This window comes from Anguilla anguilla, chromosome 3 (genome assembly GCF_013347855.1).
Source record: "Anguilla anguilla isolate fAngAng1 chromosome 3, fAngAng1.pri, whole genome shotgun sequence".
Classification (NCBI taxonomy): domain Eukaryota; kingdom Metazoa; phylum Chordata; class Actinopteri; order Anguilliformes; family Anguillidae; genus Anguilla; species Anguilla anguilla.
Genome location: NC_049203.1, coordinates 70,649,226 through 70,676,957, shown reverse-complemented (window position 1 = coordinate 70,676,957; position 27,732 = coordinate 70,649,226). Strand labels below are relative to the sequence as shown.

Here is a 27,732-nt window from a genome sequence, read left to right as displayed (position 1 = left end):
TACATTTATTAAGTACTAATGCAGTCAGTCTTTGCATAATTTGGATAATTGCATTAATACTTACACCTACCGAAAACACATAGGCCTAATTTTTTCAATTTAATAGCCACCAAGACTCTGTAACAATATCAGATGACAACGCGATACAACCCAATGAGTAAAGAAAGTAATGACAGTGGTCACACATTTTTTATTATACACTGCTTTATTTTCACAACGCAGTTACAGTATTTTACACTGTTTAAAGTGTCATCTTGGTTTAGATAATCTTCTGGAGCAAAAGAGTGTGTGTGTGTGTGTGTGTATCAGGGGAGTTCTTCATCTGAAAGTCAGAACAAAACAACAATATATTACATCTATAAATTATTTTTGTCTATTTTTATTTTTGTCCACTTTGGATGTCCATCTCCAGACAGTACTTTAATTTTTTAAAACGTTTAAAAATATTTAGTATTTCAAGAATTTATGAGAAGAATTTAACAAGAATTTAGCTTGTTTCATCAAGTATTCTGGTGTACACATATCTAATGCCAGCTGAAGCAGCAACATCACTCTGGATCAATCTGTTTTCCTATAAATAACCAAACAATATACCACACAGCTACACTGAACGTGCTGTTCTCAAAATGACTGTTAACAGCATAGCACTGGCAGCACCCAATCAGAATGCACAGCAGGCAGGACTGGCAGCACCCAATCAGAATGCACAGCAGGCAGGACTGGCAGCACCCAATCAGAATGCACAGCAGGCAGGACTGGCAGCAGCCAATCAGAATACTCGGCAGGCGGGACTGACCTGGAGGACTGGGCCGTCTGTGAGGTCGCACAACCCCTCGCTGCACTGAGGGTGTGGTGGAGACCAGCCGCACCTTTGCCCCGCCCACCTGAACCTTGGCCCCGCCCACTCGGGCCCTGCTGTCATACAGGTCTCCCGGAAGGACAGGTAAGGTTTAGGGTTAAGGATCAATCGCATCCTGGCAAACAACATAAAAAACCTTTCCACCTGCCGCTACTGCTGCCAAAATACAACCTAATACTACTGCTCACTACTGCCCCCTACTGACAAACACACCCCAATACTGCTGCTCACTACTGCCCCCTACTGACAAACACACCACAATACTGCTGCTCACTACTGTCCCCTACTGAAAAACATGCCCCAATATTACTGCTCACTACTGCCCCCTATTGACAAACACAAAACACACCCCCCTAATGAAAAGCACTGCCCCCCCTAGTGGCTCTTAGCAGGAGAGGATATTTGCAGACGCAGGCAAGTAAAGAATTTCGGTCTCTGTGTGGATCTGGATGTAATATGAGACTGCTCCCTCTTCCTCAGGGTCCTGCAGCCCAGTGGCCATGGCAAACAGCTCCACCTGCAGGTCAGTCTTCATCCCTGCAGCCACCTGCAGCCACAGATGAACAACAAAAGTGTGCTCCAGACATCGTATGTGCTTTGGACAACTCAGAGAGGTAGGAGTATTCACACAAGTATTATTACTCCAAATAAATGTAATGTAATGTAATGTAATTACTCAGAGAGTAGGAGAGGTAGGAGTATTCACTGGAGTATTATTACTCAGAGAGTAGGAGAGGTAGGAGTACTCACTGGAGTATTACTACTCAGAGAGTAGGAGAGGTAGGAGTACTCACTGGAGTATTATTACTCAGAGAGTAGGAGAGGTAGGAGTACTCACTGGAGTATTATTACTCAGAGAGTAGGAGAGGTAGGAGTACTCACTGGAGTATTATTGCTCAGAGAGTAGGAGAGGTAGGAGCACTCACTGGAGTATTATTGCTCAGAGAGTAGGAGAGGTAGGAGTACTCACTGGAGTATTATTACTCAGAGAGTAGGAGAGGTAGGAGTACTCACAGGAGTATTATTGCTCAGAGAGTAGGAGAGGTAGGAGTACTCACTGGAGTATTATTGCTCAGAGAGTAGGAGAGGTAGGAGTACTCACTGGAGTATTATTACTCAGAGAGTAGGAGAGGTAGGAGTACTCACAGGCCCCGGGGTGTATATGACCTTCAGTCCAGTGGCAGGAGGCGGCTGCTTTACGCTGAACCTACAGAACAGGGATGGAGAAACGGAACCCAGAGAACAGGCTCAACACACTAATGCACTGAACACACTGAACACAATAACGCACTCAACAAACTGAACACACTAACACACTCAACACACTAATGCACTGAACACACAACACAATAACGCACTCAACAAACTGAACACACTAACACACTCAACAAACTGAACACACTCAACACACTAATGCACTGAACACACTGAACACAATAACGCACTCAACAAACTGAACACACTAACACACTCAACACACTAACGCACTGAACACACTAATGCACTGAACACACTAACACACCCAACACACTAACGCACTCAACAAACTGAACACACTCAACACACTAATGCACTCAACACACTCCACACACTAATGCACTCAACACACTCAACAGACTCAATATGCACTGAGCAAACCGATCACAAACTGAACATACTTACGTGTACTGAACCCACTAAGGCACTGAACACACAAAGAGTCTCTGCTCCAGCAGCTTATAGCCTCTCACCTGCAGGAGTCCACCCCCACGTTCTTCATCATCACCGTGACGGAGTAGGTGTACCCCTCCCTCAGCACCCCAAAATCCACCTCAGCTGGCAGCAGCTGGAAACCCCGAGGGGGGGTCGGTACATGCCCATTCAGCTGAGACCCCAACACAGACACAGTCCGCACCTTCCTCCGGACTGGCTCTTCTACAGAAAGGAACTGCACACCACAGAGAGGAGATATCTCACCCACAGAAATATTATCATTACAGCACAGAGAGGAGACATCTCACCCTCAGAAATATTATCATTACAGTAATATGAAAGTGTATTAAACCCTGCTCATTGTGTTCATTTACACAGACACTAGATCGTTACAGTGATGACTTTTTGGATGCCAACCCGAACATTTCTTCCGCCATTGGGTTCCCTCTGCAGATTTCTAATGCTTTTCCCAATAGGGATTTCGTTTTCTGCAGAAAATAATGTCTGTGGTTAGCATAAGCCGTTATGTGCTTTAAAGAAGTAAGTTGCTAACAAGTTGCTATTGAAACTACTAAGGTTGTCGTGTGCTGTCGGGCTAGTATGAAAACTAGAGTGGTGTTTGCCAGAATGCGACCATTGTTGTAGTTTCAATATAGCAACTTGTTAACAACGTATTTCTTTAAAGCACATAAATTCACGGTTGGGATATTAATGGGTGTAATTTATCTCATAGAAAACATGAAACCCTCTTAGGCTTACATTAATCACAGACCACAGAAAACCAAATCCCTATGGGGAAAAAGCATTGGAACCCATGGATCAAAAATGCAAACTCACTTCCATGTTTTATGACTACAAACTATAACACTATTGCTGTAGGGTAAGCGTGTTGAGCTGTAGGGTAAGTGTGTTGAGTGGTAGAGTAAGTGCGTTGAGCTGTAGGGTAAGCGTGTTGAGCGGTAGGGTAAGCGTGTTGAGCGGTAGAGTAAGCATGTTGAGCTGTAGGGTAAGCGCGTTGAGCTGTAGGGTAAGCGTGTTGAGCTGTAGGGTAAGCGTGTTGAGCTGTAGGATAAGCGTGTTGAGCTGTAGGGTAAGCGTGTTGAGCTGTAGGGTAAGCGTGTTGAGCGGTAGGGTAAGCGTGTTGAGCTGTAGGGTAAGCGTGTTGAGCTGTAGGGTAAGCATGTTGAGCTGTAGGGTAAGCGTGTTGAGCTGTAGGGTAAGCGTGTTGAGCTGTAGGATAAGCGTGTTGAGCGGTAGGGTAAGCGTGTTGAGCTGTAGGGTAAGTGTGTTGAGTGGTAGGGTAAGCGTGTTGAGCTGTAGGGTAAGCGTGTTGAGCGGTAGGGTAAGCGTGTTGAGCTGTAGGGTAAGCGTGTTGAGCGGTAGGGTAAGCATGTTGAGCTGTAGGGTAAGCGTGTTGAGCTGTAGGGTAAGCATGTTGAGCTGTAGGGTATGCGTGTTGAGCTGTAGGGTAAGCGTGTTGAGCTGTAGGGTAAGCGTGTTGAGCTGTAGGGTAAGCGTGTTGAGTGGTAGGGTAAGCATGTTGAGCTGTAGGGTAAGCGTGTTGAGCTGTAGGGTAAGCATGTTGAGCTGTAGGGTATGCGTGTTGAGCTGTAGGGTAAGCGTGTTGAGCTGTAGGGTAAGCGTGTTGAGCTGTAGGGTAAGCGTGTTGAGCTGTAGGGTAAGCGTGTTGAGCGGTAGGGTAAGCGTGTTGAGCGGTAGGGTAAGCGTGTTGAGCGGTAGGGTAAGCGTGTTGAGCAGTAAGTTAAGCGTGTTGAGCTTTGTGTGTGGGTGTGGCTTCAGCAGCGAGCCGTACCCTCTGATTGGGTCGGCTGCTGGGCTTGGTGCTCAGGATGGCAGAGGGAAGTCTGACCCTCTCCTTGCGCGGGTTTCCTGCCACATCCAGCGCCCATGTCCTGTGCCCGGCTGCAGTGCGTCCTGAATGCCCCTCTGTCTGGCTGGAGGGTCCACACACTGGCACACCTGGGGCACAGGGCACAGATGGGTACAGAGGGGCATAGGGGGATACAGGGCACAGAGGGGCACAGGGGGGCACAGATGGGCACAGAGGGGCATAGGGGGATACAGGGCACAGAGGGGCACAGAGGGGCATAGGGGGATACAGGGCACAGAGGGGCACAGAGGGGCACAGACGGGCACAGGGGGGTACAGAGGGGCACAGAGGGGCACAGGGGGGCACAGGGAAGCACAGGGGGCACAGGGGGGTACAGAGGAGCACAGGGGGCACACCATCACTGAACTGCGGAACAGGCCATGTAACTCTAGGGGAGGACAGAGAGACACCATCACTACACACACACACACACACACACACTCACACATGCGCTCCTGGGGACTGTGGTCAGGAATGGGGTCCCGGGGTCCCGGAGCCACTGGGGTCTGGTCCTGTTCTGTTTGGGGGCGCAGTGTGTGACTGTTCCCTAAGAGGCGGCCAGAGATATTCCCTCACAGAGCAGCAAGAAGACTTATGTGTGAGCGAGTGTGTGAGAGTGTGTGTGTGTGTGAGCGAGTGTGTGAGAGTGGGTATGTGTGTGTGTGTGTGTGTCTGTGTGTGTGAGTGGCATGATATTGACCACTGAACCTGGATTAGCAGAATGAAACAGCATATATGTGATTAAGACCTTGTCTTAAGCAGTGTGCGGACCCCAGATGGGAGGGATGGTGTCAGGCCAGCTCTGTGCATTTCACAGCCATTAGCAAGGAGACACGTTTGCTCCGGGCTGTACTGGACTTCAGATACAGGTGCAGAACACCTTGTGTCTTACCTGAGGCGGAGGGGGGGCGGGGTGGGGCCGCAGCCTGGGGGGTGGGGTTAGTGGGTCTCTCCTGAGAGGGGGCCTCGCCTCCGGCAGCGTGAGAGGGGGTGGGGTTCGAGGGCCTCCGGCCTACGGGACACAGACCCCAAACAGAGTCGGGGCTCATCCGGCTGCTGCTTGACCATGCTCACGTTTGGATAAAGTTTCACATTTTCAAAATCTCCTTTTTTGGCACATTAGGACTATTTTGACTCTCTCTGGAGTGACATGGATGACTACAGAGGTTCTACAAAGACGATCAATGATTAATCACAGAAAAATATGAAACTCAAGTACAGAATATTGCTTGTATGTGTGTTACGTTCCATTAACTGCTATAAAACTAACAGGAAACCCAACGGTGAGTCTTGAATCATCACAGTGAATGATAGTGGAGTAGCACATGTGTGTGTAATATCTGGGGGTAGTTACTGGCTGGGTCTGGAGCATCTCTGTGGAATTCCTGAATTTCAGTGTTCTCTCGTTGCCTGGGAAACGGCGGAAGCTCCATTGACAAGGATTTCATGTCAGGGACCTTACAGTGCGAGAGAGGGAGGTCAGATCCGCCTGTCACTCAAACAGCTGCAGCCAATCAGAATAAACATGTCTATCAATCAATCTGTCAATACAATTAAAAGAAAAATATGGACATAATAACAGATACCCAATCTCAGGGATACCCACAAACACAAGAAGTTCAGCACATCTATTAAGTCACATATAACAAGTGCTCCAGTTGTGGCTGTTCTCTAGTTGTAACTGTTACTGCATTTGTGACTGTTCTCTAGTTGTGACTGTTCTGTAGTTCTGGCTGTTCTCTATCTGTGACTGTTCTCCAGTTGTAACTGTGACTGCAGTGTTTTCTCAGTGCTGTGGCAGGTGATGCTCCCGGGGCGTGGCCCTTCCTGCGGTTTCCGTAGCGACGGTACCTGCCTGCTCTGCGGGGGCAAAGGCCCTGTAGATGTCGGAGCTGAAGTACGGGGGGATGACCCGGTTCCTCAGGGCCCACCGGCACTCCTCCACCTCCCGCAGCTCCCGCCTGTAACGGGACGGAAATCAGCAGCGACACCCTTGACTGCACACCTGTGTCCCACACACACACACACACCTGTGTCCCACACACACACACACACCTGTGTCCCACACACACACACACCTGTGTCCCACACACACACACCTGTGTCCCACACACACACACACCTGTGTCCCACACACACACACCTGTGTCCCAGTGCTGTGTGTTACTGTACGGACAGGCAGCAGTTACCTGCACTGTAATGGTAAAGGTGTAGAGGCTGCCTTCACCTGTACTGTAATGTTAGGCTGATGACAGGTGTGAAGACTGAAGTTATCTGTCCTGTAATGTTATGGGAATGACGGCTGCAGGTGAAGTTACCTGTACTGTACTGTAATGTTATGGGAATAATGGCTGCAGGTGAAGTTACCTGTACTGTAGTGTAATGTTATGGGAATAATGGCTGCAGGTGAAGTTACCTGTACTGCTCTATCCTGCTGGCCCAGAGGGACTCCTCTTGCTCTCCACTGCAGCTGTGGGAGAGAGAGATGCAGTTCTGTGTGCTGCTGTGAACACGCTGTATAACTCACAGGTAAGAGAGCCTCAAACTCACCTGTCTGTGAGCTCTGCCTCAAACTCACCTGTCTGTGAGCTCTGCCTCAAACTCACCTGTCTGTGAGCTGCACCTCAAACTCACCTGTCTGTGAGCTCAGCCTCAAACTCACCTGTCTCTGAGCTCCACCTCAGGTCCCTTTAAATGAGTGACAGTGTCTTCCTGCAGCACTGAGGATATGCTGTGTGTGTACAGGGAGGCCACATCCACTGAACACACACAGACACACACACACGGTTATATTACACAGTTATATTAAAAACAAATATCCACAGATAAACAAAACACACCCTAACACCCACACAGCACAGGGAGCTTTAACTGTGTTAAAGAGCAAAGCATCACAGCTCACCTGTGCTCAGTCTCCTCTGCATGGTGTCAGCTGGGCTCTCAGAGTCTGGAAAAGACTGAACAAAGAGAAGCTCTGATTCCACACCCCTCACTCTCTGAGCCTGATTCCACACCACCCACACCTACTCTGAGCCTGATTATACACCACCCACAGCTACTCTGAGCCTGATTATACACCACCACACCTACCCTGAGCCTGATTACACATCACCCACACCTACTCTGAGCCTGATTACACACCACCCACAGCTACTCTGAGCCTAATTCCACACCACCCACAGCTACTCTGAGCCTGATTCTACACCACCCACACCTACTCTGAGCCTGATTACACACCACCCACAGCTACTCTGAGCCTGATTACACACCACCCACAGCTACTCTGAGCCTGATTACACACCACCCACAGCTACCCTGAGGCTGATTCTACAAGCTCTCTCACCAGGACCAGCTGCAGCAGGTCGGTGGCGTGGACTTTCTCTTCCTCTGTACGCGGCTCCTTCAGCTGCGCCTCCTCCCACAGGAGCTCCCTCTCCAGCAGGTGCTCCAGGTACTTCTGCGAGTGCATCAGCCGTGTGATAAAACAGCTGTATTACTGTGTGATAACACAGGGCTGTTTTACTGTGTATGTGTGTAATATAATAAAAATAGTAATAATGTGTGTAATAAACACAGTCAGGGTGTTGTAATGTAGCTACGCAGAATTGAGAGGACAGATCTGAAGTGGCTCACATGACCTGTTGACAGACTGGGCGTGTGCAGAGGCCATAAGGTCACATGACCACAGACTGTAATGGCAGTTTTTACAGACCTGTAGTCGCCTCTGCAGCCTGCTGCGTAGCCGGCTGCTGATTGGCTGGTACTGGATGAGCTGTCGAACCTCCAGCACCTCGGGGCAGGTGAGCAGGGGCGCAGGTGGGCGGGGTGCGGGCCGGTCCTTCAGGTAGAGGCCCCTCCCCAGGGTGGAGCCGAACGGGGGCCCCGGGGTTCTCCTCTGAAACCACAGAAGAAGAGCTGGAGATCGCCCGCCCCCCGTGGCTCTTAGCGCGCTAACACTAAGGCTCAGAGCCAGGACAGAGCGCGACTGACTTCTCAGACTGATTAACTATCTCAGCAGGAACGCTTCCCCCCCCCCCGCCCCCCCTCGTGTCGAACAGAGGCAGGGCATAACCGGACAGAGGCGGGGCATAACCGGAGCGTTTTGGCTCTGTTTGTGCTCACCTCTCTGGCGGGGAACGTGTCCCATCTCCTGGACCTGAGGTTGGTGGGAATGATGTCATCACTCGGTTTAGGGGTCAGCCAGCGGGACCAGACGTCTTTAGCACAGGGGCGCAGTACGGTGATACCCCATACTCCTGAGGAACACACACACACACCGTCAGCTGCCTCTGAGTAAGCCACAAGTAAACCCTGTGTAAGTATGATCACAGCCTAGTCCCTACATGTGAGGCTTCAGAAACTGTGTTAGAATATGGGAGGGGCTTCAGAGCCTGTGAGAGTGTGGGAGGGGCTTCAGAGCCTGAGCTAGAATGTGGGAGGAGCTTCAGAGCCTGTGAGAGTGTGGGAGGGGCTTCAGAGCCTGTGTTTCAATGTGGGAGGGGCTGTGCAGCTTAGCTCGCTTACACACCTTGGAGCTCTGGGATTGGTTCCTTGAGCACGGCGACAGTGGGGTCAGAGTTCGCACTGCACAGGAAGTCCTCCACATCACTGTAGTGCAGCAGCTCTACGCCTGAGCCGTCCTCATGGACGACAAAGAACCTGCAAACACAACAATAACACTCCCAATTTACACCAAGCCCTCTAACACTCCCAATGTACACCAAGCCCTCTAACACTCCCAATTTACACCAACCAAGCACCTCAAATTTACACTGACCAAGTCAAATAATACACCAACCACAGAACACTTACCTGGGTGAGTGCTCTTTATATCTGACACACGGGAACTTCAGCAGTTTTGCACTTTCTGAGTCGCCTTCTTCCTCCTCCTCATCTTCCTCACCCTCTTCCTCCTGCCTCTCTTCCTCCAAGAAATCTTCACGGCTAGAGACAACAGCCGAGGTTTCCCCATCCACCATCACCTGCACACAAACACACTCATTCATTCATTCATTCATTCATTCACTAAGCAGTTTCTTCATAATTTACCTGCCTCCTTTGCCATTGCTGCTAATTGCTGCAAACACTTTAAATGACCGGTTTTCTCATTACCTTATATTCCCCCCTCCCCCCTCCCCCAATCAGCCTCCTTCCAGTTTCACGGTGCTGAGACTGACAGCAGGCTTTGCGGTGCGTGGAGATATTTCATTCCTCTTCTCTTTATGAGCATTAGTCAAGTGGGTGTGTGTAGGAGTCTCACACAGGTAGATGTGCACACCTGGAACAGGTTCCCTTCAGGGTCCAGGGCCTCACAGACGACCGTGGCGGTGTGCCTCATGGTGTAGCAGCCAGGCTGCAGTTCTGCTTTTTGGCCAGCAGGGGTCTGTGCTGAGCTGTGGCCTGGGTGGGAGGTGTATGTAGCCGTGCCGTCCTCATCGATACAGAGCAGCCCCCCCGCTGAGGGAAACACCTGCAGGACAGGTGCACACCTGCTTACTGACCACACCACTGCTCCACACTGCTGCTCTTACTGCTGCTCTGACCGCTGCTCCACACTGCTGCTCTTACTGCTGTTCCAGCCACTGCTCCACACTGCTGCTCACCTGATAGGATCCATTGGGATGAGCAGTGATGACCGTTTCTTCTCCAAACTCAGCCGAACAGGCTCCCTCCTCACAGCTCATCATCACGGTAACAAACCCCTCGCACTCCACCTTCACCAACTTCTGTTTCCTGGTCACGGTGACAACTTCCTCTCCTGTTGCCAGAGAGACACTGTCAACAGTGAAATCCTTTCTGCTTGTCTCCAGGTGATCAATGTGATGTACCCGTGTGATCTTACCTGTCTCCAGGTGATCAGTGTGATGTACCTGTGTGATCTTACCTGTCTCCAGGTGATCAGTGTGATGTACCTGTGTGATCTTACCTGTCTCCAGGTGATCTGCGGACAGGGGGACCTCCGTCTCCCGGTAAAAGGTGGTGATTCTGGTGCCATCAGCGTGCTCCACAGTGAGACTCCCACCCTCCTCCAGCACCAGGAGCACCCTGTCCTCCCTGGTGATCAGTACCTGTGCAGGTGAGACACACAGGTACTGCTGAGATGTGTTATATCACCACCCATCACAGGTGAGAAACAGGTATTTAGATTCTCAGGTAGAGAGCAGTGTATGTGAATGGAACAGCAGACAGTTGCACTGTCTCTAAGTATATTATTGTCATTATGAATATCATTAGAATCAAAATCCTCCAGTGGTTAATGAATACTCTTAAGCCTCCATTCAGACGAAAGCCTGCATTCCTGTAGTGACACACCCTTATTAATAAGGCGTTATGCACTCCTCCGGCCTCTAGGTGGCAGTACTCACTGTTCCAGTCATGAGATCCGTGGCTTTGCAGGCCATGAGGGGCTGGGTTTGGACGGCTCTGTTTCCTGTGGTTGCCACACGGAGTCCAGAGGGCGCGGTGGTGACCCAGGTGCGATCACATGACCGAGTAGCTCCACCCTGCTCGGGCCCATCCTGTTTGGCCCCGCCCTGGTTAGCCGTGCGGTCTGAGTCGCTGAGTTCCACCCCCTCCAGCTTCACTGTTGCCGTGGCAGCCATGCTGGGCTTGGAGCTCAACTTCCCTGAGGGAGGAACAACCTGAGTGTCCACTTCATATTCATATTAATATTCACATTGCATGCCTGCAACCACATGCTAACAGGAATGCCACAATAAAACAATGGCCTATGTCAGGACACAGATGCAGTGTTACGATTAAAAGAACCTCCCGCTCTACAAACACACCCCCCTCAGGGCAGGACTGACTCAGAGCTGAACTACTGCAGCCCCTGCTATGCTATGCTATGCTCCCTGCTACGCTACGCTCACACTACACGTGAAGTACGAGCCGTTCTGAGACTCTTCCAGTCACGATTTTGAGCAGTCCCAGACGCCCTGATATTTTCACGCATGTTTGACATTATTGGGACAGAATGTCGTAGTGTGAGCACTGCAGGAGCAGTGGTGAAAATTCCAATGAGCCAATGAGAGCGCGAGGGGAACCAGGAAGAGACAGGCTCTGCCCCGCCCCTGTGTGCAGACCCTGCCCCCTGTATGCAGACCCCACCCCCTGTATGCAGACCCCGCCCCCTGTGTGCAGACCCCGCCCCCTGTGTGCAGACCCCACCCCTTGTATGCAGACCCCACCCCCTGTATGCAGACCCTGCCCCCTGTATGCAGACCCCGCCTCCTGTATGCAGACCCCGCCCCCTGTGTGCAGACCCCGCCCCCTGTATGCAGACACTCCCCTCCTTCACCAGCCAGAGGAGCCGGAGCCCCAGGAGTTCTCCTTCACCCCGCTCTGCATCTCACCCTTCTTCTCCACCAGCTCTCTGATCTCTGACCTCTGACCCTTCACCTCCTCTTCCTGGGCTGGGGGGTCAGGGGGTGGCTTACCAACAGGTCCAGTGTCAGGGCTGCTACTGACTGTGCCATCTGCAAAGAGTACCTGTGGGGGGGGAGGGGGAACAGGGGGGGTTACCAGGACTTTCTTCATGGGGTGGGCGGGGGGGGGGTCACAGACTCAGTAGGGGGGGGCCACAATATCACCAACAGTTATATTAGCCAATGATAATGTTCTATTTTAGGTGGAAAAACAGGGCACCTGGGGTGGCCAATCAAATTTCAGAGGTAGCCAGAGCCACCCTGGCCACTCCATCGGACACGCCCCCGTGAGGGGGGGAGATACTGCAGAGAATGTGTTACAAGGTACGGTTAGCTGTGATTGGTAAAGCAGCTGTGAATGGGACACTGGATGTGAATGGGACAGTGGATGTGAATGGGACAGTAGGGCAGATGTGAATGGGACAGTGGATGTGAGCGGTGTATATTACCTGAGTGGAGCTGTCCCTCAGGTATTTGATGACGGTGCCCTGGCTGGTGATGAGTCTGGAGTGCTCCAGGGACAGAGTGAGATCCCCCCCCAGGCCCCGGCTCTGCCTGAGAGCGGGGAAACTCTGCCTCACCATCACCCCCTGGGGCCCCCCCTCCACACCTGCAACCAGGAGCCAGCCCTCACACAATGCTTACATAACCCTCACATAACCCTCACACAACCCTCCCACAACACTCACACCACGCTCAGACAATGCTCAAACAACGCTCAGACAACACTCACACAACGCTCTCAGAACGCTACACTCAATCAGCAATGCTGTAACAACTCAATCTGATACAACACAGTTGGGCTGAATAAAGCTCAGAGCAGCAGTGAGATGCAGTAATCTGGAGCTCTATTGGCTGAGAGGGGCTCAGAGTAGCAGTGAGATGCAGTAATCTGGAGCTCTATTGGCTGAGAGGGGCTCAGAGCAGCAGTGAGATGCAGTAATCCGGGGCTCTATTGGCTGAGAGGGGCTCAGAGTAGCAGTGAGATGCAGCTCTATTGGCTGACTCACCTTCCGCTCGCGCGCTGAGGAACTGCACCAGCAGGCCATGGGGGGTGCAGGTGTTCAGGCACCGGAGGGGGGGCTGCTCTGGGAATGTTCCAGAACTCTCCGGCAGCGCAGGCTTCTCTTTACCCCCCTCCACCCCCCAAAAAACACACAAGCAGTTTAGGTGAAGTGAGAGACCATAGCCACTCTCACCATACTGTATCAACCAATCAAGAGGCACCTGTGCTTTACCTGAGTGTACTGTGGGGTCCCCTGCGTCTCTCTCTCTCTTGGGGCTTCTCTCTCTGTCGGGACAAGGGGTGGGGTGCTCCCCTTGGTGCGGGTCCCTTTGGAGGGGGATTTGAGGCGTTTCCCAGAGGGGGAGCGGGAGGTGGCGCTGGAGGGGACGGGGGAGGGGGTGGGGGGTGGGCGGATGTCCAGCACAGAGGCCAGAGTGGGGTCCTTCTCCTCTGCAGCAGAAACGCCAGCTTCATGTCAGATTATCACCACACACAGACACACAGGACACTACAGCTGGCCAACATGCGCATATCATTAAACAACCCTCATTACTAAATTAAGGATGTGAAGACTGTGACTAGGACTTAGTAGATTTAAGGTGTGTGATGTTACGTGATTTGAGAGATGAGATGTTCATTTTGTGAGGTTAGGATGTTTAGATTACTAGGGATGTGATATCTGGATGTGAGGGTGGTTAGGGATGTGATATCTGGATGTGGAGATGTAATGTTGGATGTAATCTGGATGTAATATTTGAATGCGAGGTCAGATATGTAATATTAGGATGTGAAGGCAGTTAGGGATGTGATATTTGGATGTGAAGGCAGTCAGGGATGTGATATTTGGATGTGAAGGCAGTCAGGGATGTGACCTGCAGTCTCTCCTGAGGGGCCGTGGTAGCTGTAGGAGAGGCGGATCCCGTTTTCCAGCTGAGCTGAGAAGGAGCCAAATTTACTCACAGGCCTCTTATCCTGCTCCGCTCCTGAGAAAAGACACAACAGCTAAAGACACACAAAACCCCACCATGCATCACAACACAGAGAAAAACAATCTGCTTTCAGTTAATTAATCCTAACATGAATCCATCAAAAGAGACACAAAAAATAAACAGAAACGTGGCTGTTTTTAATCTGTAAATCTGAAGAGCTCGGTTAAACAGCGAATGGGAGAGAAGAAACACCTCCTTCCACAGCGACGATGTCATCGCCCTCCCCCCTGCCGTCCCTCCTGGGCTCAGTGACGTGGATGAAGAACTCGTGCCTGTCCTTCGTCACGCACACCTTCACCATCGTAGAGCCTGAAAACCCGGCGTGTGGACAGGTAACATTCTGAGCAAAGGGGTGTGGCTTAATCAGGGTGATTGACATGCCAAACCTGGGTCACTCTGGCAGATCCCAGATCATTTTAAGTGAAAAACGTTACTAACCATAATCATAAGAATACTTTCATTCCCCATACTGATGCAAACAGATGTTTGTTTCGAAATTGTCAGTAATCAGAAGTTAAAGCTGAATTTCACATAATATATCTGACCCATGTATACTGAGCACAGTTACCACTGCAGCTGCACAACACAGAGTAGCTTTACATGACATTTACTTTACTTTTACTACTAACTTACTTTTACGCTAACTTTCACCCTGAGAAAGTATGTGAGAGAGAGAGAAGGAGAGATATAGAGGAGTGTGTGTGTGCGTGTATGTGTGTGTGCATGCCTGTGTGTGAGTGCGTGTGTGTGTGTGCATGCGTGTGTGTGTGTATGTGTGTGTGTGTGTATGCATGCGTGTATGTGTGTGTGTGTGTGTGTGTGCGCGCTTGCGTTTACCCTGGATAAACTGTGTGCTCTCCACTCTAATGCATCCTCCATCGGAGGGGAAGAGAGACTGGGCGGAGCCCCACACCTGGATCAGGTCCCCCCCCATGGAGTAACCGGTGAAGCCCTGCAGGTGGAGCAGAGCGGGGGCTGTCACACTGCGGGGATGTTAACGTTGCCGTTGCATTGTGTGAATGCTGTGTGTAGAGTGCCTTACTCTGGGCTCCTCCACGGGCAGCTGTGGTTCAGTCCTCCCGTCCTCAGGGGGCGCTGCAGGCTCAGGGGTTTTCTGCGCTTCCTGCTTCTTCCTCCGGTTGGCAGAGGGGGTCTTCTTGCTCGCCCTGGAGGACGGGGAGCGGTCGCCTCCCTTAGATCCCGATTTCCTCTCCTTCTCTTTCTTGGCTTTCTTTGCGAGCTCTTCCTCTCTCTGTCGATCCTGCTCCATTTTCCAGGCCTTGGAGAGCACAGCAGAACCATGGAAGCAACAATACTGACATTAAAAACACAACATCACAATTAGTGTTTTTATCAGAAAACGTGTTTTTATCAAATAAAAACTCAGCATGCTGTTGTTGCCAGAGGTGATGAGTGAGGTGTGTTTGTACTCCCTGAGTCGTTTGCACAGGCAGTGTTTGAGTGTGCTTTAGTGTGGAGTATCTTCACCTTTAGAGAGTCCTGTCGGATGTGCAGCTCCGGGGCTGGCTCCTCTGGGCAGGGAGACTTTACAGGCGAGGCTGCAGCTGGAAAAGAGAGGGCGGGAGGGAGAGAGAGAGAGAGAGAGAAGGACAGAGGGAGAGAGAAAGAGAGACAGAGAGAGATTTAATGCCCTTAGTACACAGCTCTAAGGTAGAGGTGTATCTCATTGGAATGGGACGCAATGACCCTACTCTCTCACCTGTGGTCCTTCTGGGGGAACCCCTGCTCCTCTTCCTGGAGGCCCTGGAGTGTTCGGAGGGGGTGGGGGCGTTTAGGCGCTCCGCCTCTCTCTCTTCCTGCTGAGCGAGCCTCCTGGCCTCCTCCTGATTGGTCCATTCTGAGATGGACTCTGCTACGTGCGCCAGGTACTTCCTGAGCAGGTAAAAACACAGACAAGCTGGAGGAAGCACCTTCCTCAGGGGCTGTGACTGCTCTGGCAAAACCTCTCAGCAGTGTGTGATCGCCATCTAGTGGAGACACGAGTAACTGAGCGAGTAAACAAGTGAATGACTGTGTGACTGAACGAATGTGAGTGAATGAGTGAATGATGAGTGGATGAGTGAAGAACACTCCAATTTTTGCTGACCAATCAGACAAGATCATGCTAATAATGGAGAGTATTACATCACCATTCATCAGGAAGGTGAATCGGTATCTAGGAACTGTACCTGAAGCCCACATCGGTGTGGAGGGCCATATCCCAGAATTCCCTGCTCTGACGCTCGGGGCTCATGGGATTGTGGCAGACCAGGAACACGGCTTTATCCTGGACCCCGTGGAGCATGTCGACCGAGCGGTAATTCTCACAGGCGTTCTGTAAGACCTGGACCCAGGAAACACGCATCACGCACCCTGAAGAAGGCAACTATCAGCCACAGCTGTGCTGTTTGAGGGAGGGGCGCCCACTGTCCCACGTCCTGAAAGCTTCCCAGTTTTAGGGGAAAGGACAAGGGGGGGCAGTCCTCTCTACCTTTCCCGCACCCCTCCTGACATCACAATGCCTAAATGCCCATCCCACACATTCATTGCTAATGACCATTCATAAATCTGCCCCTTCAGTATTAATGACCATTCATAAATCCCAATTCTGTCCCTTCAGTATTAATGAGCATTCATAAACACCCCTCCCACACTGTCAGTGCTGAAGAGTATCCATGGTAACGAGGAAGTGTCAGAATGTAATGACCTGGGGGAAAACACTGGGATTGTGGTGTTCTGCAAACTGCCAGTCTCTCAGGGATCGAACCCGGGTTCCCTGGATATCTGCCATCTCCACCCTGCTGGACCACTTCACTGGACCTCCATCCTCCTGTGGGACAGACACTGGAATCAGCGCACACAACAAATATGACAGCACACAACACACATGTCCGTGTGTGTCACCTGCGTCAGTAAAGATAACTACAAATATGCACAAAACGCTCCAATTCAAACAAAGAGGAGCCGGTCACACAACTACTGCACTATGGAAACTCCAACATGAAATCAGAACTACCACAAGAATCATTTCTTGAGCAATTCTTAATCACTGTTACGCTTTATAGTTACAGTCATGGTTTGTAATTATGATTGCACTTTGTGGATGCAGTTATGGTTTACAATTATGGAGTTATAGTTATTGTTCTCAGTGTGATAAGGGCTTGTAAGAAAGGCGAAGATTTACCTTGTTTAATTCTGATCCTGCAGGGTCATATCTACTTTCCAAATCTAAAAACAGAAATACAAGCAGCCCTTGTTAGAGTATCCAGTGTCTCTAACACACATACTCAGACAAGAGGGACTCACAGAATAGGGACAAATAAGGTTCATTCACCTATTCACCTGCGTAGATCAACAGTGCTATGTGACTGATCTTAACCAATCAAATCCACTATGCTATCCAAAGGGGAAAAAATGTGGTGATTGGCTCAGGTCAGACAGTCATTGTATTATATCACATTATATTATTTTCGATTGATAGCTTTACAATTATATTGTACCCATTAAGCAAATGATCATATTCACTGCATGCATTCAATACCTTTATAAGAGCAGCATAGCTCCACCCACTAAATGCTGTGAAGCCTGATTGGTGGACGCACCTCTATTGGCATGTTCCTCGGTGCTCTGAGCAGCCCGTGTGCGGATCTGCCGTATGAAGGAGGCGGGGTCATTCCAGGGAATTATGGGTGGAGGCTTTGGCCCCACCCCCATTCCCAGGCCCCGCCCCTCCTCCTGGGTCAGGTGCATGCTCTCAAACACAAACTGCCAGAAGGCCCACTCCACCTCGGCCCAGCTCAGCGACTCTGCAGGGACACACGCATACCCAGAAAACCCTGTCACACGCACCCCAAAGATGATTGGCAGTAGATTTGGCAGTGTTGCTTAGTGATTGGCGGTGTGTCATAGTGATTGGCGGTGTGTCATAGTGATTGGGGGTGTGGTGTAGTGATTGGGGGTGTGGTGTAGTGATTGGGGGTGTGGCGTAGTGATTGGGGGTGTGTCATAGTGATTGGGGGAGTGTCATAGTGATTGGGGGTGTGTCATAGTGATTGGGGGTGTGGCGTAGTGATTGGGGGTGTGGCGTAGTGATTGGGGGTGTGGCGTAGTGATTGGGGGTGTGTCATAGTGATTGGCGGTGTGGTGTAGTGATTGGGGGTGTGTCATAGTGATTGGGGGTGTGGCGTAGTGATTGGGGGTGTGGCGTAGTGATTGGGGGTGTGGCGTAGTGATTGGGGGTGTGGCGTAGTGATTGGGGGTGTGGCGTAGTGATTGGGGGTGTGGCGTAGTGATTGGGGGTGTGGCGTAGTGATTGGGGGTGTGTCATAGTGATTGGGGGTGTGGCGTAGTGATTGGGGGTGTGGTGTAGTGATTGGGAATGTGGCGTAGTGATTGGGGGTGTGGCGTAGTGATTGGGGGTGTGGCGTAGTGATTGGGGGTGTGGCGTAGTGATTGGGGGTGTGGCGTAGTGATTGGGGGTGTGGCGTAGTGATTGGGGGTGTGGCGTAGTGATTGGGGGTGTGGCGTAGTGATTGGGGGTGTGGTGTAGTGATTGGCGGTCCCCGCTCACCGTCGGTGCAGAAGTGCAGCAGCTCCTGCGCTCTGGCCAGGCGCCTGGTCTCACTCTGCGGCGGGGTGCAACGCAGCGACCGCCACAACGGACTGCCGCGCAACATCTCCGCCTCCACCTGCACAGGGTCCGGCCCACAATGCACCTGCAAGCACACAGTCAATCCCACAATGCACCTGCAAGCACACAGTCAATCCCACAATGCACCTGCAAGCACAGTCAATTCAACAATGCACCTGCAAGCATACATTAAATCCCACCCACAATGCACCTGCAAGCACACAGTCAATCCCACAATGCACCTGCAAGCACAGTCAATCCCACAATGCACCTGCAAGCACACAGTCAATCCCACAATGCACCTACAACAGAGTCATTCCCACAATGCACCTGCAAGCGGGGAAGTGTAGGGTGTATTTTGCTCACAGATAGCTGCTGTAACCTCATGCTCCTCTCGTCCTGGCTGTTGAACAGCAGGGGGTGCTGGAGCTCTTTCTTCTGCTGACCACAGTCCTCCACCCCAAAGTCAGCCCGCAATTTCTGCCAGACACCACACAAACACAGTGACACTAATAAAGCAAACACAATAAAATATGCATCAAACACAAAGTACTACGCTAATCTGAATGTAGCTACGCAGCAAACTGTGAGTCTGTGTGACGGACTGTATTGGGATCAGTAAGACAGAGCTCTGGTTGGATGAGCGCACTGGGGGTTTTGGTATCCGGCTGTACCCAGATCAGTAAGACAGAGCTCTGGTCAGATGAGCGCACTGGGGGTTTTGGTAACAGGCTGCACTGGGATCTGTGTAGTAGCATCACCTCCTCTTCCTCCTCTGATAGGCCCAGGCTGAGTGCGGCTCTGATCATGTGATCAGCCAGGCTGGGGTCCAGCCCATGTGCACGGGGCTTCGATCTCACTGCGGATGGAGGCGGAATCTGCTCCTGCGTCGCCACCACCTGGAAAGGAGGAGCAACAGCAACATCCTCAGACCTGGGACCAGGGTGCAGTGGGTAGTGTGCAGTATGTCAGTGAGTAATGTGCAGTGTGCAATGTACAGAGGACAGTGTGTAGTGTGCAATATACAACGTGCAGTGTGTCAGTATGCAGTGTGCAGTGATGTCAGAGTGTCACTGTGCAGTATGAAGTGAGGTCAGTGATAGGACAGTGTGTAGTATACAGTGTGCAGTACGTCAGTGTTTAGTGTGTAGTGTCCAGTATACAGTGTGCAGTGGGGTCAGGGTGTCACTCTGCAGTGTGTAGTATACAGTGTGTCAGTGTGCAGGGGGCAGTGAGTAGTGTGTAGTGCAGGGCAGGACAGTACCTGCTCTCTCAGGCAGTGCAGGATTAGGGGTACAGACACAGTTTCGGGGGGGAACAGATCCAGCAGGTCCCTGTAGTACCGCATGTCACACTCCAAGGTAACCACAGGCGGTGCCACTGAGAGACGTTGAAGCAAGATTTTGTTGAGGCAAAAACACAGATTTTTTAGGGAGATGGAGTGTTTATGGCACACAGAGCTGATCTGGGATTACTACCTGCAGCGGACTCTTCTGGGACAGGTTTCCTTTTGGACGCTGGAGTCTGAGGGTCCGGTCTCACGTTAGCCTGAGAGAAACACACTCACTCTGTTAGCGCTACAGCGCTAATGCTTACACTGGCCTGAGGGAAACACACCCACTCTGTTAGCGCTACAGCGCTAATGCTTACACTGGCCTGAGAGAAACACACCCACTCTGTTAGCGCTACAGCGCTAATGCTTACACTGGCCTGAGGGAAACACACCCACTCTGTTAGCGCTACAGCGCTAATGCTTACACTGGCCTGAGGGAACCACACTCACTCTGTTAGCGCTACAGCGCTAATGCTTACACTGGCCTGAGGGAACCACACCCACTCTGTTAGCGCTACAGCGCTAATGCTTACACTGGCCTGAGAGAAACACACCCACTCTGTTAGCGCTACAGCGCTAATGCTTACACTGGCCTGAGAGAAACACACCCACTCTGTTAGCGCTACAGCGCTAATGCTTACACTGGCCTGAGAGAAACACACCCACTCTGTTAGCGCTACAGCGCTAATGCTTACACTGGCCTGAGGGAAACACACCCACTCTGTTAGCGCTACAGCGCTAATGCTTGCACTGGCCTGAGGGAAACACGCTCACTCTGTTAGCGCTACAGCGCTAATGCTTACGCTACAGGTCACAGTCACTGTGGCTGGGGCCAGGGCACTGTATCACAGCTGTAGCCCAGTTATGAAGCCCCGGAGGCAGCACTGCATTCTGGGAGCCATGCCAGTGAATTAACACCCGAGCATACAGGCCTGAGGCCCTCATTACCAGTACAAACAGCTGGATTGGGGGGAGAAGAAAGGAGAGATAGAAAGAGAAAAGGAGGGGAGAAGAGAAAGAGATACAGGGAGGGAGAGAAGGGAGGAAGAGAGGAAGGAGGAAGGGTCCCACCTGGCCAGGGCTGTCCTGGCGGCTTGGTGCGTTGCCCCTGGCAACGGCTACGGTTGGCACCTGGAGCAGCCTGAGGCAGCTGAGGTAGTGCAGGTGCTGTCTCCTCCAATCCAGACAGTCGTAGATGAGGCAGGCCACGCCCTCAAACACACGCATCCCGAAGGTCAACTGGAGGAAGAGCAGCATGAGGAAGAGCATCAACCCTCAGCCCAATCAGACGTCTCCCACTGCTTAAACTAAACTACCAATCAGACATCTCCCACTCCATAAACTACCAATCAGACATCTCCCACTCCATAAACTACCAATCAGACATCTTCCACTCCATAAACAACTAATCAGACATCTCCCACTCCATAAACTACAAATCAGACATCTTTCACTCCATAAACTACCAATCAGACAGCTTTCACTCCATAAACTACCAATCAGACATCTTTCACTCCACAATCTACCAATCAGACATCTTTCACTCCACAATCTACCAATCATAAAACATTAATTGAAATCCTGGTTACGCAGAGCAGTGGCTCTTTAAGTGTCCCGTCTCGCTCACTCCTCTCGCTCACAGTAAAACTGAAAGGGGGACTCCTCACCAGGACCTGGGTGCTGTCAGGGTCGGGACGCTCCTCTGACACGGCATGCTCTAGCCGGGACACGTCCCACAAACTGGACCGGGGCGGGCCGCTGCTCAGCACCGGGTCCAGGTACTTCCAGAACCGGGCCAACTGGGCCTGCACCCTCACTGAGTCACTCTCTGCAGCTGTGAAAGACCAGACACAACACCTCTCTCTCTGTGAAAGGCCAGACACAGCACCTCTCTCTCTGTGAAAGACCAGACACAGCACCTCTCTCTCTGTGAGTGACCAGACACAGCACCTCTCTCTCTGTGAGTGACCAGAATCAGCAGCTCTCTCTCTGTAAAAGACCAGAGTCTGTATCTCTCTGTGAGACTCCATTATGTGCACTGCAATAAAGTTTCACTAAACCTCATAATAATCTTCACTAAACAAAGAAAAATGGGCTGAATGGCCTGTTCTCATCACTATGTTATGTTATGTTAGTTAAGCTCCAGAGCCACCAGAGGGCAGTGCTAACGTTACCTTGGTCCTGGGGAGTGGGGGTTCTCTCCGCTGCGGGCTCGTTTAGGGGCTCCTGCTGGATCCTGTCCCGGCCGATGCTGCTCGCTGAGCTCACCCTGATGATGTTGGAGACGCGGACGCCCAACAGATCCAGAGCAGCCACCAGCTGGGGCTGCAGGAAGCCCACCATCAGCACATAGAGCTGGGGCCCATCAACCGGCTCGTCTTCTGCAGTACAGACACACACACGGGGGTAAGAGCTACTGCAGTACAGACACACACACACAGGGCTTAGACTGCAGTACAGACACACACACGGGGGTAAGAGCTACTGCAGAACAGACACACACAGGGCTGAGACTGCAGTACAGACACACACACGCGGATAAGATCTACTGCAGTACAGACACACACAGACCGACATGGCTCAGACTGCAGCACAGACACACAGACACAGACAGGGTTGAGACTGCAGTACAGACACACACACGGGGGTAAGAGCTACTGCAGGACAGACACACACCGACAGACATGGCTCAGACTGCAGTACAGACACATGGACAGACAGGGCTGAGACTGCAGTACAGACACACACACACACACACACACACACACAGGGCTGAGACTGCAGTACAGACACAGACAGAAAGTCTGTACTGACGTACACACACCAATGCACTTGCTGGTCTCCTCCCCCTCCCCTCTGCGTTTCAGTTTGGTCTCTTTGGCGGGGGCAGGCGGCTCCGACACCTTCTTCCCCTTCTCCCCTTTCCCAGCAGCCTTAGCGGCAGCTCCGCCCTTCTCCTTGGAGGGAGAGCCTGCCCTGCTCTTCCCCTTCCCCTTTTCCTCTGGTGCCTGAGAAAGAAATGGGCCAATCACAGGGCACTGTGACAACCAATCACAGAGCACTACTTCGACCAATCACAGAGCACCGCGCCGACCAATCAAAATAACATTGTGTCAACCAATCACAGTGCACCATGTTGCATGTTGGTCTTTATGTCACGTGTTGGTCGGGATTTATTTTGTATGTAAGCACCAGTTATTACGCAGTGGTCTAAATTTTGCTTTGGAAAAGGACAGGAACTGTTTTCTGTTCATCAGTGTGTTAATCTCGATTGGGCCAGAGAGGCACAGGAACCTGGGCAGAGTGTTCGGCACGTGTAACTTCCACACAGGAAGTGCACCAGCAGGACTCCCAGCCCTGTGTACGCACAGCCGGGGCAGAGACAGCACTCACAGTGTCAGCAGCAGCTACGCTACGCTGGTAATAATTAGCGTTAGCGTTAATGCTCTCGTTAATCTGAGGATTTTCCACGTGTTCCCTCACTGCCTTCTGGAAAAATAATGAAGCGCCTAAACCAACCCTGGTCCCAGTTTGTTATTTAAACTGACAGGGTAAAATCTAAGGAATTGTATATTTACAAGGTTGTAAAAAAGTTGACAGCTTTCCACTTTGCAGTTCGTTTAGAATCACACACGCGTGCGCACACACACACGCACATACACGTGCACACACACACGTATACACACACACTCAGTTTGTGTTCGCGGTCCCTGTATTTTGATCTCTTGTGTATGGGCCTGACTGAAGGGCCCCCAAAGGCAGCAGAACCCACTGTAGACAGGAGGAATAACTGCCAGTCAGATAAGGACTACATTACCCACAATTCCCCCAAACCCACTCACAGCTGTTGGCAGGGCTGCAATATGCACTGATCTGATAAACAGCAGCATTATTAATGACCCATATTAGGCTCCACCCTCCTACTGTCCCTCAGGCTGTTACATTGCTTTACTCCCTTATCGTTATTATGAGGTAACGTTACCTGTAATCTCTTTATCAAAGCCAAATTAGTATCATTAGTATCTATAATAAACTTTAAGTGCTTTTACCCAGTTGAACAAACAGTATTATTCTACTACAAATTTCTCAGAATGTTTTTGCTGTTCCACAGAGCCTAAATACTCATCTGGGACTCCAGAGCAAAGGACACATTTGAATCTACACATGAAGCTCAAAGACCCAGCTATTATGGAATTGTTTAAAAACTAGAAATCACTGACTTCAAATAATTTTAAAGGTGAACCTGATCCAAACTGAAACACAGACTGCTTGCATGTGCAGAATTAAATCCAAGTACATTTCCCAAAGTTGTTGAGAAAAAATGACTGTGGAAATTTACATGGAAAATCTACCATAAATTTCTCCCAGTTGTAACTCTACTCCCAAATTAATTGCTAAGACTCTTCAACCCCTGAAGGTTATTGCTATTTGCAAGGAAACTAACTCTCCAGAGGATGTTGCCAGGGTACATTAACCCACTGGAGGATGTTGCCAGGATACATTAACCTGACAGAGGATGTTGCCAGGATACACTAACCCTCCGGAGGATGTTACCAGGATACACTAAGCCCTCTGGAGGACGTTGCCAGGATAGACTATCCTTCCAGAGGATGTTGCCAGAATACACTAACCCTCGGGATGTTGCCAGGATACACTAACCCTCCGGAGGATGTTGCCAGGATACACTAACCCTCCGGATGCTGCCAGGATACACTAACCCTCTGGATGTTGCCAGGATACACTAACCCTCCGGAGGATGTTGCCAGGATACACTAACCCTCGGGATGTTGCCAGGATACACTAACCCTCTGGATGTTGCCAGGATACACTAACCCTCCGGAGGATGTTGCCAGGATACACTAACCCTCCGGATGCTGCCAGGATACACTAACCCTCGGGATGCTGCCAGGATACACTAACCCTCTGGATGCTGCCAGGATACACTAACCCTCTGGATGCTGCCAGGATACACTAACCCTCGGGATGCTGCCAGAATACACTAACCCTCCGGAGGATGTTGCCAGGATACACTAACCCTCCGGAGGATGTTGCCAGGATACACTAACCCTCGGGAGGTCATCACAAGCACCCCCAGCCTTACGGAGTCGCTGTGAGGAGCTCTCACCCTCTGCTCTGTCATCCTCCTCTGCAGGTCGTTGGCCTTAGCAACCAGGAGCTGGAACTTCACCACTTTTCCCAGGAGATGAGCAGGAAGCTCCTCCCCCGCATCCAGGACCGCCTTCGCAGACTCCAGGACCTTCGAGACACAGTCGGACAATCAGACACAGTCAGACACAGCCAGACACAGTCGAAAATAGACACAGCCGGACATTCAGACACAGTCGGCATGTTGGCCTCGTGTCCTTGTTCTCATTCCCTTCATGAAACCCGCCATAAAGACCAAGAGGGCATGAGGCAGGCGGCGGGCCCGGGCTGGCAGGGTTGGCGGGTTTTACGACTTGTTGGCGATGCGTTTTATTGGGACTCTTACACCTGGTGAGCCTTCCTCCCACAGGGACCCTAAGCCCTGCCTCGACTGTGAGCCCTCATTAGGGACCCCTTAATTCCCCCGCTCTGCGTCACACACCCCAATTTCCCCCGTCCTGGAATGCACACCCCCCCTCCGACCCCCCTGGCATCCCCCTCCCCAACCCCCCTTTCCTCCCCCCACCAACTCTCAGAAAACAATTTCCTTGTAATATTTCCCTTTTCTGTGTCATTTATAAAGCCAATCATAGAATGCTCATAAGGACCCAAAACAAATTAAGTGTGAATGAAATATTTTTCACAGACATTTTTGGCTTCCAATCCAACTTGTATTTTGCTGCATATGAGTATGTTTTGAATCTAAAAACAACACAGTACCTGTGCTTTACCTCACCATGTTACAAAATGCCCTGTTCTGTCACTGACTGAACTCCATATGCAACGGTACACAAAACGCTTCACAAGAGTTACTGCTGCATGACCTCTACTCCTCCTGAATCGCTCAGGTCAGCAAGAGAGTGCAATAAGTGTTTTGTGAGATACTGGGGTTTATTTTATTGCCACAAACAGCCTCATAGTGAACGTTAGAAACATCAGAGAGAGAGAAAGGGGGAGAAGGTTACTTCATAAAACACGGGGACGTCCTTGGGCTTCTTGGCTTTTGGGTTTCCCAGCTCATGGATCTGTGAACGAGCAGATATGTTATTTACTGCTCACAAAAATATGCTATTCTCTAAACTGCATCACTACATAATCATCATTTGCTTTTCTATTATTATTTTTGATATGCAGTAAAACAAAATGATGTACAACGGTAGGGCCCAATGAAGGTTCTAAATTATTAGGACCTAGGAATACTGCCACAGCATGTCTGTTTTGAGATCGCGCGCAGTACCTTTTCAAGCGTGGCATCCCACGTGATCACGGTGAACGACCTGCGCACGGGCAGCTGCACAGCCAGAACGAGGGCTTTGATGTTCTCCTCGTCCTCCGTCCTCACGCCCACCACAAGAGAAATGTCCGCCTTCCAAGAGTCCTGTAGACACATGACAGGAGTGCCGTACCTCACCCGCACATAAGACACTTTTGGAGTCTTTCTCTTTTTTTTTTTTTTTTTTTTTTTTAAAGAAGGCCAATTAAAATATTTTTAACAATAAGAATAAAATGTAGGAAAATGCATTGATTCCATGTGCTTAAAGAGCTCCTGTATCTGTAGGGCTGGTTTTGCGATTTAAAAATAACAACATAAAACCGATCATCTGCAAACTAAATATTTCAGTCATCAACGAGCGCGGACAACACATTAAAAAAAGTAGTTCGTGTACTATAGCAACACGGCGCAAGGTGTCAGTATTACCTCAATAAAATTTTTCTGAGACTTCACTGAAAAAGTACCTACTGCACACATATAGTGTATCCACGCAGTTTTTATAAATACATGCGTGTTATGTTTATAGCTATATCCTTGTCGTGTCTAAGCAAGTAGTGAATAGTTGGTAACTATTTTGATTTGTAACTTTGGGTTACGCAATAACAAATACACTGAACACATACAAACGTTAAAAATACAAGTGTCTGTTCACAATAATTTTTTCACCAGGTTACGTTGTTACCTCTTCGAATTGTGCTGCAGCGAGGCCACTTTCCCAAGTTTTATTTCCACCGGCCGCGGCCGCTCCGGGCGCACTTCCGCTTTTTACTCTCTTTGGTGGCATACTGAACTCGTGTTAGAACACTGTGACTAAATTATTCAACCTGCACGCCAGACATGATTAAGGAGTACAAACGACTGGGAATTATGTAGCGTTTTATGCTGTACTCAAATAGAGCAGAGAATTCCGGAACTAGTCTCCTCGCTGGCCTTCTGTGTGTGTGTGTGTGTGTGTGTGTGCGCGCGCGTGTGCTGTCTCGACGCTTTGTCGGTAACCGTTAGCAACCACAGGCGAGAAAGAGAAACACAGGCGCAAGACCTGGCAAACGCGAACGCGCACTTCTGTGGAGACGGAAAGCGCGAGGTGAGGCACGGTGGTCCCAGAACAGCCGGAGAGCAGTAAGCCAAGAGGGGACAGCAGAGAGCGAAAACGAATCAAAGAGGAAAAAAACTGTTCCGCTTGAAATATTCTCTCTCAGGTTCCTCAGAGCTCCAATGTCTCTTTATAGCAATATATTCATTTTTGCTTTACCCGTTTCAAAATGAGTCTCTGCAGCCTTACACACTGTGTTGCAGAGCTACTGCATCTTCTCCACCTGATATGTTTATATTTTTGAGATCTCCAGATCATTTTAGCCCACGCTCAACGTACGGCACCATTCTCAGTAGAGAATTCCTGGTAGTTTAAGATGCTGTAAATGCCTGCAGTTTCATCTCTATCACTTCCAAACGCTGCTCTCAACTTCCGCTGGTCAATCTCTGCCCTG

General features: G+C 50.5%; 1 protein-coding gene across 3 annotated transcripts; it reads right to left on the bottom strand.

Annotated features, from left to right (window-relative positions):
• Nucleotides 1–186: 186 nt before the first annotated feature.
• spag17 (sperm associated antigen 17) lies at nucleotides 187–27,203 on the bottom strand. Of its 3 annotated transcripts, none has more exons than XM_035410825.1 (49): nucleotides 26,928–27,203; nucleotides 26,210–26,350; nucleotides 25,938–25,997; nucleotides 24,953–25,084; nucleotides 22,652–22,835; nucleotides 22,002–22,208; nucleotides 21,495–21,661; nucleotides 20,899–21,066; nucleotides 19,973–20,042; nucleotides 19,759–19,874; nucleotides 19,256–19,393; nucleotides 18,861–18,974; nucleotides 18,435–18,579; nucleotides 17,467–17,670; nucleotides 17,049–17,092; nucleotides 16,572–16,694; nucleotides 16,054–16,208; nucleotides 15,585–15,757; nucleotides 15,353–15,429; nucleotides 14,907–15,143; nucleotides 14,702–14,816; nucleotides 14,057–14,173; nucleotides 13,748–13,858; nucleotides 13,108–13,325; nucleotides 12,880–13,006; nucleotides 12,319–12,479; nucleotides 11,798–11,933; nucleotides 10,808–11,067; nucleotides 10,369–10,510; nucleotides 10,046–10,200; nucleotides 9,721–9,912; nucleotides 9,255–9,424; nucleotides 8,971–9,101; nucleotides 8,565–8,698; nucleotides 8,155–8,337; nucleotides 7,786–7,899; nucleotides 7,345–7,399; nucleotides 7,105–7,201; nucleotides 6,859–6,912; nucleotides 6,298–6,403; nucleotides 5,797–5,899; nucleotides 5,335–5,454; nucleotides 4,888–4,989; nucleotides 4,365–4,531; nucleotides 2,590–2,786; nucleotides 2,006–2,066; nucleotides 1,262–1,406; nucleotides 797–943; nucleotides 187–322 (listed from the first exon to the last, which is right to left on the bottom strand). In XM_035410825.1, the coding sequence occupies exons 1-49, from the start codon at nucleotides 27,027–27,029 to the stop codon at nucleotides 306–308; spliced, it is 6,594 nt and encodes a 2,197-aa protein (XP_035266716.1). In that variant the 5' UTR covers nucleotides 27,030–27,203; the 3' UTR covers nucleotides 187–305. The 3 variants fall into 3 exon arrangements, 2 of the variants coding, with proteins under 2 accessions (XP_035266716.1, XP_035266717.1); XM_035410826.1 differs by having other exon boundaries at nucleotides 15,353–15,423; XR_004764507.1 differs by lacking the exons at nucleotides 187–322; nucleotides 797–943; nucleotides 1,262–1,406; ... (5 more) ...; nucleotides 5,797–5,899; nucleotides 6,298–6,403 and having other exon boundaries at nucleotides 6,873–6,992; nucleotides 7,049–7,201.
• Between the last annotated feature and the right edge of the window lie 529 nt (nucleotides 27,204–27,732).